Source organism: Chanodichthys erythropterus, chromosome 14 (genome assembly GCF_024489055.1).
Source record: "Chanodichthys erythropterus isolate Z2021 chromosome 14, ASM2448905v1, whole genome shotgun sequence".
NCBI classification, from domain to species: domain Eukaryota; kingdom Metazoa; phylum Chordata; class Actinopteri; order Cypriniformes; family Xenocyprididae; genus Chanodichthys; species Chanodichthys erythropterus.
Genome location: NC_090234.1, coordinates 17,144,776 through 17,157,832, shown reverse-complemented (window position 1 = coordinate 17,157,832; position 13,057 = coordinate 17,144,776). Strand labels below are relative to the sequence as shown.

Genomic DNA, 13,057 nt, shown 5'->3' with positions numbered 1-13,057 from the left:
AGTAAGTTTAGGAATCAGGGGGTGGAGATGGGTAGGTTTAGGAATCCGGGTAGAGACGGGTAGGTTTAGGAATCAGGGGGTGGAGATGGGTAGGTTTATGAATATGTAAAGTGGGAGGAGTCGGATCCAGATCCAGGGGGTGAAGACGGGTAGGTTTAGGAATCAGGGGGTGGAGACGGGTAGGTTTAGGAATCGGGGTAGAGACGGGTATGTTTATGGATATGTAAAGTGGGAGGAGTTGGATCCAGATCCAGAGGGGGGAGACGAGTAAGTTTAGGAATCAGGGGGTGGAGACAGGTAGGTTTAAGAATCAGGGGGTGGAGATGGGTAGGTTTATGAATATGTAAAGTGGGAGGAGTTGGATCCAGATCCAGAGGGGGGAGACGAGTAAGTTTAGGAATCAGGTGGTGGAGATGGATAGGTTTAGGTATCGGGGTAGAGATGGGTACGTTTATGGATATGTAAAGTGGGAGGAGTTGGATCCAGATCCAGGGTGTGAAGACGGGTAGGTTTAGGGATCAGGGGGTGGAGACGGGTAGGTTTAGGAATCAGGGGGTGGGTGGAGATGGGTAGGTTTAGGAATCAGGGTAGAGGCGGGTAGGTTTATGGATATGTAAAGTGGGAGGAGTTGGATCCAGATCCAGAGAGGGGAGCCGAGTAAGTTTAGGAATCAGGGGGTGGAGACGTGTAGGTTTAGGAATCAGGGGGTGGAGACAGGTAGGTTAAGGAATCTTGGTAGAGACGGTAGGTTTAGGAATCAGGGGGTGGAGACGGGTAGGTTTAAGAATCAGGGGGTGGAGATGGGTAGGTTTATGAATATGTAAAGTGGGAGGAGTTGGATCCAGATCCAGAGGGGGGAGACGAGTAAGTTTAGGAATCAGGGGGTGGAGATGGGTAGGTTTAGGAAACGGGGTAGAGATGGGTATGTTTATGGATATGTAAAGTGGGAGGAGTTGGATCCAGATCCAGGGTGTGAAGACGGGTAGGTTTAGGGATCAGGGGGTGGAGACGGGTAGGTTTAGGGATCAGGGGGTGGAGACGGGTAGGTTTAGGAATCAGGGGGTGGGTGGAGATGGGTAGGTTTAGGAATCGGGGTAGAGGCGGGTAGGTTTATGGATATGTAAAGTGGGAGGAGTTGGATCCAGATCCAGAGAGGGGAGCCGAGTAAGTTTAGGAATCAGGGGGTGGAGACGTGTAGGTTTAGGAATCAGGGGGTGGAGATGGGTAGGTTTATGGATATGTAAAGTGGGAGGAGTTGGATCCAGATCCAGGGGGTGAAGACGGGTAGGTTTAGGAATTAGGGGGTGGAGATGGGTAGGTTTAGAAATCGGGGTAGAGACGGGTAGGTTTATGGATATGTAAAGTGGGAAGAGTTGGATCCAGATCCAGGGGGTGAAGACGGGTAGGTTTAGGGATCAGGGGGTGGAGACGGGTAGGTTTAAGGATCAGAGGGTGGAGACGGGTAGGTTTATGGGATCAGGGGGTGGAGACGGGTAGGTTTAGAAATATGTAAAGTGTGAGGATTTGGATCTGGATCCAACCTCGCCCCCTGGATCTTAGTTCTGCAGTGAGGACCATCTCAAAATAATCACCTTTTGCATTTAAAAAAACAGGAAAAGTCTTTCATGATTTTTTCAGACTGTCCTTTAAAAAAACAAACAAAAAAAACGACCCTATAGGTTGTTACAGTATGACCTATATTTACGTTTTAAAGTCATGCGCCCTCTAGCTGGCGTAAAAATAATGAGAGTGTCGTCTTACGTCTGTCGTAATGAAATGACCCCCTAAACCTACCCTTAGTGATTTAGACTGCATATACACTTTATGAGCACTTGTTCCCTGGGATCGAACCCACGATCGCATGATCACATGATTGCATAATGTTATTGCAATGCTCTGCCAATTGAGCTACGCGAAACCCGAAATATGATGCAGATAAAAGGGAACAATGCATTAAAATTGTGTCCTGTTGTTGATAGGGGCGCTACTTTAGCAAACGCTCATATGGGTCGTATTTCAGAGAAGTGACAAACAACCTTTATAGGCGTATTGGTTGGAGAACATGTTGGATTTTTTATGGTTTTGGTATTAAAATGGAAAACATTATTTGGAATTATATATATAAATATATATAGTAGGCCAAGTAGAGAGAGGGTATTTTTTAAGACCTTAAAAGGTGCAGTTTAACTGAAAAGGACACTATGGGGCTATTGCCATGTTACTAAAAGGCAAATTAGCACGCAATTCCATAAAAGCACGATGGGAGTGGAGAGTTCTGTGTGTAATCAACTGACGACGCGCAAATTAAAGAACACAGATGCAGTCGGATCATTTCCATAATGACCAACAACATCTACCAAGAGCAGCGCAAATTAGCGTCTGGTTTAGAACATGCTTTCTTGGGGCAGTAAATGATGGTGCAAATACCAGTAAATTGACTTGTGCAAACCTTAGTAAATCACCTCGCATGATTCATGTAAATACTATCCTTCCATAAAATTAGCATCTGAAAGGGAAACTCCTACAAATGCATATGCAATAATGTCAGGTACAAAAACAGCTATGTCCACGCCTTTTCAGTGCTGATTTTTCACTGTATGTCTTTAGCAAATCCTGACAGTAGTTTTTAACGCCAAAACAGGGTATGACCTGGTGCAACCTGTTAGTAAATCTGGCCCTATATATGTTACAAAATAATGCCGCTTCATATTCATCCATGTACTTCTTCTCAATTCACTGGACTCTGTAAATAAGTCAAGGACAGTTAAACACACATAAGTCAAGTCATATCACCTTTTCTCCCTGAATGCCAAGCCCTGTAAGTCCAACTGGTCCTGGCAAACCTGGAGGCCCAAGCTCACCCTGAAGACACAAAGAGGATGGGTCAGTTTCAGATAGAACCGAATAAAACAGCTCTAAAATATTCTGATAATGAACTTATGAGAATAATAACCTGTATACTTTGAGCATAGGAAATGACTGGTGTTTTATTTCTCTACTAGCAGGTGAGCAGGACTCATTTTTTCCCACAGTAACTTGAGCTGTACTGCCCTCCCATCTGCTCTTTCTCGCCCTCTATCACAGCATGTTAATGGGAACGTAGGGCCACTTTACATACTTCATTAAGTCTTTTGTGTGTCATAGATGGTGTGGTTGTGTGAATCCCATTCATGGGCTAATATATTTACAGCCCACCTTATTGCCTTTGATTCCCAGGCCCGGTTGTCCTCTTGGTCCCTTCGGCCCTTCCAGACCACGGTCCCCCTGTCAAACAAAAGAGGCGTCATCAGCCCAGCGTCTCTGAAATACTAACCTCCCTTTCTTTGCCATTCAGATGCATTTACTGCACTGCACATATTGCTTCTTTGTCTATTGAAAATGCTCATTAAAGGATTTCAGACTGATAATAATACAGTGCAATCCCTCAGTGAGCCTCAATTGTTGTTTTTCCAAAGTGGCTCAATTTGTCTGATGGCAGGTTGAACTGATAAGGAATAAATTAGAGCTAATCCAGGATTTGTTTATCTTGGATTTATTTTAATATAATAAACACTACTTAATCAATATAGAACCTTCACCACTGATGAATTCCAGTATTATTTTGGTATTATTTATATACTATTGTAGTATTTGGTAATATTTTAAATTAGCTTTTATTTTTATATTTTCAGTTTTTATTTTAATTTTAGTAATTTTCTCATTTGCTTTTATCATTCTTATTTGTTTTTTATATTTATATTTAGTTTTTATTTATTTATATTTCATTTTAATAATTTTAGTACTTCAACATATTTAAACTTTATTTCAGTTAGTTGAAAACTTATTTTTAAAGGTTTTAGATAACAATAATACTTAAAGGAATATTATAAAGATTTATGATAATGCTTTGCATTTGATATATCTAAAGCACTCCAAATGACAAAACATTTCATGATGAGATGTTTTAATAATGAACTTCAGAAGCAAAAATGGTGTTAGAGCTGATAAGTTCAGTTCATTCCTGTGAATCAGTTCAAATTGTTTGCATGTATCGGTTCAAAACTTAACTTGTTTGCATCATCATGAATACGAAATATCACAAAGTAATGACATAATTTAGTTTAGCTACTGTATGAAGGTTTTCAAAGTGCTGAGGTACAGACATACAGACGTGAATCAAGTTTCTTTGCTATATTTTTCACTTATGGTAATATTTTATATGCAGTTCTGGCTTTGATGTACTGAAGATCTACTTAGACTTCTAACATTACAAAGAGGCTTAATAGAGGTCAAGGAAATCCATTAAATTCTGTCTCGTGTTCTCCAGCTGGTAATGCTCAGCTAATTTATCTGTGAACACACATTAATTAATAGCCTTGGGTTTTGAAATGAGGATTTACCAAGGGCTTTGAGCCTCTAATGAAGTATATTAAAATAATTACAAGTGTCGAATTTGTTTACTTAGATCTTGTGAGATTCCCTTTGGCTGCTACAAATCTCCAGGTAGATTAAAGCGCAGAGAGTGACATTAGTGAGAACATTAGTGGGTTTTTGGTCGAGCTTTACCTTTGGACCTGGAAAACCCTCTCCTTGTGGTCCTTTCTCACCTTGAACCCCCTGTGGCCCTTGAGGTCCCTGATTTCATGGAGAAATGTGAGATGTCATATAGCACCACAATGCAAGAGCATAATCTAATCACTCTTATAATAATATGCCAAATGAATTGATTCTTGTTTCTTATAGTGGTTTTTGCATGCTGAGTTGCAGGCCTAAACAGAATGTGCTGCATTTTCTGCACTGATTTTGTGGGAAAAATCTGTGAAATGCTTTTAAACATGGTAAATAAATGTGCTAAATGGAGCTGAGAGCTGCTACATTCTTATCAAATCAGCCAAAATATTTAATAAATTAACATGCAAGTGACAGGGGAGCATGTGTAGAACTTTATGTTGTGCATTTCAATTCTGTTCAGATATACGGGTGTAAAGTCAGTGTGAGCTGATTAGTAAACAATATTATTGTGGAAGATGAATATTTCTGACCTTCTGCTTGTATACTTACAGGCAGACCTGGCTCGCCTATTCCTGGTGGACCCGGAGGACCTGCTCTCCCCTGAAATCCCATATCTCCCTGCAGACGGATTCATTTCAGGAGAAAGAGTAAGAAATATAAAACAGGAATACATATCTGAGAATCACCACAATCATTACTATCTTATATCTAAAAATAAATCATATCATATTTGATACACCAGGCTTTATGGCTCATATTGTATGATATAGTGAGAATATGGAGCTCATGCTCGAGGAGGAGAAAACCTTATTCAAAGGCCCAAACTGAGCAAAAATATGCAATTTGGGGCATTTGCTGTTTTGGCCTAAATATAAGATGATATTTTCATAGCTTGTAAGTTGTAATATAAATCAATGAGATCTTTATAACAGTATAGCAGACTACTTACATAAAATGCATATAAATGTCAGTTGTCATTCTATATCAATCAATAATATGTCTTAGTAAGATGATATTTAAATTCTTAGTTTTATGATCAAAGCTCAATTAAGATTCAAAGGCCTGATGGATCATAATTAATACTTATATTTTAACATGATTTTTCTAAAAAGAAAAATGCTGGATAGAAACTAAATAACCCTAAGTTGCTTCAGTCTAGTAAATGTTCATATTGAAACATTTCTAACAATATAAAAGTTATTATTACATTTAATTTTTAAAAATAAGTAAAGATTTTACAGCAAAAAGACATGAAGGGGGACATTTTTACAATTATACTAAAAGGGCTTTTACTTGTTAAAAAAAGTTAAAACTATCAATGTATGTAGTAGTTTGTGTACAACAGGCTTTTCAGCAAAGTTTTGATCGTGATAATTTTAAAGAAATTTGCATATCAAATTTATAGGGTTAAATTAAGTCCCATTTTAAGTGGCTTATTATCCATGGAAAGTCAAAGGAAAAAACCCATCCTAATCCAGCCTAAGATGGTTTACTGGTCTAAGCTGGTCTTACATCCTGGCCAAGCTTGTATTATGGTGGTTTATCAGGGGTGTGTTTCCCAAAGCCAACTATAGTGTCAAGTTCTGTCATTACCAACACAGTTCAATGGATCTTGCGACCATATTTGAGTAATGATGCTTTTGGGAAATGCACCCCTGGTCTCCTAGCCTGATCAACTGAAAAGTGACCCAAACTTTTCAAGGCTGAGAGACCAGTTTTAAGGTGTTTTCCAGCTTTAAAGTCTGATTGTTTGTGGTGATGTCGGAGAATTTAAGTGTATTTGCAGTAAAATGGAAAAGAAAAGAAAAGAAAAGAAAAGAAAAGAAAAGAAAAGAAAAGAAAAGAAAAGAAAAGAGAAAAAGATATATTTGGCTGACCTTTGGTCCAGGAAGTCCTATTCCACTGTCGCCCTGTATTCCAGGTGGGCCAGCAGGGCCACGCTCACCCTGTGATTAATTAGAAACAAAAACAACAAATCTAATAAATTATATAAAAATATCACATTCATTATTACTTATGGAAGAAATTTCTAATTGTGTGAAATCTGTATGCAAAACATAAGAGTTTTGCAACATCAAGTATGTAGTTATATAAATTCAAGTTTAAATTTAAATTCAAGTTGTCGTCTCAGAGAAACATTAAAGGTGTTCAGTATAGCTTGAATTCTGTGGACAATATCTGTGATATGCTGTTGATAATCACTGAAAATAATTGCAACTCATCCCTCAGTTTGTACTTAAAATGGTGCTGACAAACTTACAATGGATCCAGTTCCACTGAAAACACGTGAATGTCAACGAGCTGAATTTATTTTCTGTGGAAATCGAAAGTAGGTCACAGATTCTGTCAATAGAGCTTAAGTTGAATTTAACCAGGAATGTTTCTTTTACACAACCTTAAGTCAGAATGTTATATGACATGAATGCAAATGAAGTTACTCAATATTCGTATATTTTTAGAAAATGTGCTAATGTTTCCAGTGGGTTACCTTACTATACTTAATATGAACAAATAAATAAAAAAATCCTTTTTTGTTTGTTTTGTTTTTGTATGGTAAGTATGGTAAGGTAACCTACTGGAAGCATTAGCACATTTTCTAAAAATTACACACACATATATATATATATATATATATATATATATATATATATATATATATATATATATATATATATATATATATATATATATACACTGATCAGGCATAACATTATGAGCACTGACAGGTGAAGTGAATTACACTGATTATCTCTTCATCACGGCTCCTGTTAGTGGGTGGATATATTAGGCAGCAAATGAACATTTTGTCCTCGAAGTTGATGTGTTAGAAGCAGGAAAAATGGGCAAGCGTAAGGATTTGAGTGAGTTTGACAAGGGCCAAATTGTGATGCTAGACGACTGGATCAGAGCATCTCCAAAACTGCAGCTCTTGTGGGGTGTTCCCGGTCTGCAGTGGTCAGTATCTATCAAAAGTGTCCAAGGAAGGAACAGTGATGAACCGGCGACAGCGTCATGGATGGCCAAGACTCAATGATGCACGTGAGGAGCGAAGGCTGGTCCGATCCAACAGACGAGCTGCTGTAGATCAGATTGCTCAAGAAGTTAATGCTGGTTCTGATAGAAAGGTGTCAGAATACACAGTGCTTCAGTTTGTTGCGTATGGAGCTGCATAGCTGCAGATCAGTTAGGATGCCCATGCTTACCCCTGTCCACCGCCGAAAGAGCCAACAGTGACACGTGAGCATCAGAACTGGACCACGGAGCAATGAAAGAAGGTAACCTGGTCTGATGAATCACGTTTTCTTTTACATCACGTGAATGGCCAGGTGCGTGTGCGTCACTTACCTGGGGAACACATAGCACCAGGATGCACTATGGGAAGAAGGCAAGCCGGCGGAAGCAGTGTGATGCTTTGGGCAATGTTCTGCTGGGAAACCTTGGGTCCTGCCATCCATGTGGATGTTACTTTGACACGTACCACCTACCTAAGCATTGTTGAGACCATGTACACCCTTTCATGGAAACGGTATTCCCTGGTGGCTGTGGCCTCTTTCAGCAGGATAATGTGCCCTGCCACAAAGCAGAAATGGTTCAGGAATGGTTTGAGGAGCACAACAATGAGTTTGAGGTGTTGACTTGGCCTCCAAATTCCCCAGATCTCAATCCAATCGAGTATCTGTGGGATGTGCTGAACAAACAAGTCAGATCCATGGAGGATCCACCTCACAACTTACAGGACTTAAAGGATCTGCTGCTCACATCTCTGTGTCAGATACCACAGCACACCTTCAGAGGAGTCCATGCCTCGACGGGTCAGGGCTGTTTGGGCAGCAAAAGGGGGACCAACACAATATTAGGAAGGTGGTCATAATGTTATGCCTGATCATAAATATATATATATATATATATAAATATATATATATATATATATATGAAGAGTTCATTTGCAAAAACCGATAAACGCCATTTAAAAAAAAAAAAATGAACTAAGTGTTGTGCATTATTCTCCATATATAGCACGTTCTGTACCCTAAATCCATTTTGTCAGAAGAGCCGGTTTTGCCCACTTTCAGGCATCGCAAGTTCACGTTTTACAGCAGAAGCTGACAAGCGCCCTTGTTTGTGTACAGACAGAAACCGATAAGTCCGTTTTAGCGAATCAGCGCGCAGTATTCAGGTCAGGTGACAAGTCTTCTAGTCACTTCAAAAAGACGCGCTAGCTGAGGGAAGTTTTATCAAAGCTCACTAAAAGTGATCGAGGATTTATGATTTCGACTCCTGTAAGTCCTTGTACACCATACACGACTTACATGCTGAAAAATTGGTTGTCCTTTTGCTTGTGTGTGTGTGTGTGTGTGTGTGCGCGCGCGCACGTGCGTGTGTGGATGAGTGCGTGTGTGTGTACCGTGTGTACTTGTGTGCCGATCTCTGTGTGTGTGTGTGTGTGTGTGTGTGTGTGTTTGAGAGAGAGAGCGTGCGTGTGTGTGTGTGTTTGAGAGAGAGAGCGTGCGTGTGTGTGTGTGTGTGTGTGTGTGCGCGCGCGTGGGTGGGTGGGTGTGTGTGTGTGTGCGTTTGTGTGCACATGTGTGTTTGAGAGTGTTTTAAATGCAATTACTTGGGTTTTGTTTAACTATGAAACATGAAATGTGGAGTTATCTGCTTTTGCCAAAAAAACGACGGTTGGAGTTATCTGCTTTTGCTAAAAAACAAAGTTTTAATATATATATATATATATAAAACATACTTTCAATGAATTTTTATTTTTTAATTTACCTGTATTTTTTAGAGTTATCATTACTTAATCAAAACAGCCCAACTGCAGTTTGATTGTTATAACTTGGAATGCACAATAAAAAAAACATGATTTGTGAGAATTCATAAAAATGGAGTTATCTGTTTTTGCAAATAAACTCTTTATATATATATATATATATATATAATTAATTGCCTCAAACCTCAAGGTTTCTCGATTCTGTTGATTCCTGTCCACATTAAAGGTATTGTTCAATCTGTTGCATTATCAGCTTATTTTAAGCATGATTTTCAAATAGGACCATATAGACACTATCTGTTGTCAAAAAAAAAGTACAATCCAAAGTAAACAAGTAAGTCAGCATGAGCAGTCACAAATCCGCTCATGACATTTACAGTTTTCATTTCACTGTGCTGCATTCTCTTTGTTCACGTCATTTGCGTGTCTGTGCATGAAGAGAACACATTTACATTTTGCACAGCATTTTTCCATCATGCACATTTCTATACTGTTATTAGCTACCATGACAATAATCTCAGCCCACCCACGAACCACCGCTAATCCTGACCTGACAAGCACTTTCTAGCAAGTTACATTATCTCATTGTTTGAATTTTAAGCTTAGTAGTATGGGTTTATTATTATCCAAATAATAATGGCAGTCTATTATTGTGGTATCATCTATTTTTAGGTGAATCTTCCTCTAAAAACAAAACAAGCTGTTGTTCACATCGGTCTGTGACACTAGCTAGACACCATGTGCCCTGGTTAGTGAGGACAGCTGTTTAAACCTCTGAATGCTTCCTGCTGTTAAATTAAACAAGAGGAAACTACTAGCAGAGCAGCAGGCTTCACTACAGGCATCTATTAAAAGAAATCCAAAACGTGTCAAAACACGTACATCTTCGACCCTCTTTTTGAGCACAAGACTTAAACTAAAATTGCTGCTGTTCATGAACCCTTTGCACTGCAGACATAACCATTGTCTCTTTTGAAAGAAGACACTTTGGAGATTACTGTCCAAAAGTCAGAAATAAAGGATTAGTTCACCCAACAATGAAATTATATAATAAAATAATCATGATGAGAGATAGTAAGAAAAAGGGATGCATGATTGTTTTACATAAACATACTGTACAAGACACTGGCCTAGAAACACAATGGAGTGAAAGCCTTATGTAAGCCTTTTCTGCACCTCAGAGTGCATCATTTATTCGAAAATGGACACGAATGAGAAGTCCTTTTAAAGAAATGTGAAGTGAACAACTGAATGCATCAATATTTCTCATTCACTTTGGCATAAACATTCTAATGGATTTTATCTAATGGATGTAGCAAACGAACAAGCCTCCAACGCGTGGTTTTTCTCACGCACGCTAACATGCTGAACAAGTGATGGCTTTTGGAGTCATGGGAAACCTTGAAACTTTTCCAGGTGTGCTTGTTAAACGTGATGAACTGAATTTTTCAGGATAATAGTTTGTGATTATAAGGCACAGACCTTCTTGCCCTGTGGGCCCTCTGGTCCGATGTCACCCTGTGGTCCTGGTAAACCCTGCAGGGGAAACATGAAATAGTATGTTACAGTAGCGTGAACATTTGAATGATGTCTCTGAGGATGTGTAGCATTATCTGTAGACATCAAAGCATTATGCTGCTTTACAATGCAGTAAAATGTTTCGCTATTTTAATCATATGTTGGGTGAAGTTCAAAATGTTTGAACATTTACCTCCTCTGAAATAAACTCAGAGGAGGTAAATGCTAAATACAGGTGTAAACAGGCTCTAAAACATTCTGTTATTGGTCACTTCAAACCACATTTGCATATTCAGTCAGCAGCAAAGGACCGCCTACTAACCTGTCAATCAACCATAGTGCTACCCCAACTAACAGAAAAGTTTTAAGAACATTTTGCTCATTTTCCCTTTAAGTTATGAAAACATTATTTCTGAATGTTCACAGAAAGTTCAAATGGCCAATTTTTTACATGTTTTAAAATGTTTTTTTCTTGGTTACGCAAACGTTAAGGGAACATTCTGTTTTATCATTCTTTAAACATTATGGGAATGTTACTATTTGGAATGTTCTCTGAACATTCTAAAACAAGCAGCAACATTCAACACATGTTAGATGAATGAAAGTTCTATTAATGTTACTGAAAGAACTCTAGGCGTTTCTCAATGTCAAGGAAGGATCCTCGGAAGCCAGAATTTCGAGGATGCTACGTCATCGACATCCGTCAAAGGACTGTTCCAATGTCGAGGATCCTCGGAATTTCAAACAAGGACTGAGTCCTTCGTTCGAAAAATATCCCATACACAGGAAAGGATGCATATGTGTATCCTTCGCGCTCGCAAATCACCCACAATCCTATGCGTGCAGCTTTGCAATCTTGTTCAAAAATGTTTTAAAAAAATGTTGGACGTTAGCGGGCAATATGCTTTCAAATGTAAGTATATTTACGTTACCAAACATTTGTTATAACAGTAGTAAATATGTCAGATAAATAAAGTTTAACGTTTAAATGCCAGTACAAATTACTACCGTATTGATATTATAAATTATACAAATACAAATTTCGTTATTGATGGCTAACTGAACCGGACCGTTGTTAGCTTGTTTGCCATCACCGGCATCCTTTATAAATAACTAGTTAAGTTGTCTAAAGTATTTTAACGTTAATATTATACCATTATACCATTCACAGCGTTATTCATAGCTTTCTCGTATTTTTTAACAGGGACCAAGGAATACGTTCATACGTCTCCGTGTAGAAAACAAGCAGCTGTTTACCGGGGGGTAATGACGCAATGACGTGCACTTGCTAGTCTGTTCCATTTACGTGTTCTCTGAATGCTAAAGAGGAGCGTCTCCTAGACTCTGAAGGAAGTGACTTGGAAGGACCAGTCCTGCCAAGGAAGTATCCTTGACATTGAGAAACGCCTTCTGTTTGTAACTTTGAGAGAACTTTGCCAGAACTTTAGGGATGTTCTGAGAATGTTCATTGTTAGCTGGCACAACACTTTTAAAGTTAAGGACCTTACATTTTCAAAGTTACAGAAGGTACGGCTTTATATGGAAGCATGTTTCTGCCACTAAATAAAAAATAAAAAAGGTAATTAAAAAGGTAAAAGGTAAAAGTTCAGTCTTTATCTCACAATTCTGACTTTATAACTCGCAATTCTGACTTTATAACTTGCAATTCTGACTTTATAACTCACAATTCTGACTTTATAACTCACAATTCTGACTTTATATCTCACAATTCTGACTTTATATCTCACAATTCTGACTTTATAACTCACAATTCTGACTTTATATCTCACAATTCTGACTTTATAACTCACAATTCTGACTTTATAACTCGCAATTCTGACTTTATAACTCACAATTCTGACTTTATATCACGCAATTCTGACTTTATAACTCGTAATTCTGACTTTATAACTTGCAATTCTGACTTTATAACTCACAATTCTGACTTTATATCACACAATTCTGACTTTATAACTCACAATTCTGACTTTATATCTCACAATTCTGACTTTATATCACGCAATTCTGACTTTATAACTCGTAATTCTGACTTTATAACTTGCAATTCTGACTTTATAACTCACAATTCTGACTTTATATCACACAATTCTGAATTTATATCACGCAATTCTGACTTTATAACTCGTAATTCTGACTTTATAACTTGCAATTCTGACTTTATAACTCACAATTCTGACTCTATATCACACAATTCTGACTTTATAACTCATAATTCTGACTTTATAACTCGCTATTCTGACTATAACTTGCAATTCT

General features: G+C 38.2%; 1 protein-coding gene across 1 annotated transcript in view; it reads right to left on the bottom strand.

Moving 5' to 3' along the window:
* Positions 1-13,057, bottom strand: part of col28a2a (collagen, type XXVIII, alpha 2a) — a 51,494-nt gene that overhangs the window by 20,339 nt on the left and 18,098 nt on the right. Inside the window, exons 11-16 of the mRNA XM_067410259.1 lie at positions 10,745-10,798; positions 6,369-6,437; positions 5,041-5,109; positions 4,546-4,614; positions 3,196-3,264; positions 2,794-2,862 (exon numbers count right to left, since the gene is read on the bottom strand). Of these exons, the coding sequence (XP_067266360.1) occupies positions 2,794-2,862; positions 3,196-3,264; positions 4,546-4,614; positions 5,041-5,109; positions 6,369-6,437; positions 10,745-10,798 (399 nt within the window). The remainder of the gene's footprint in view (positions 1-2,793; positions 2,863-3,195; positions 3,265-4,545; positions 4,615-5,040; positions 5,110-6,368; positions 6,438-10,744; positions 10,799-13,057) is intronic.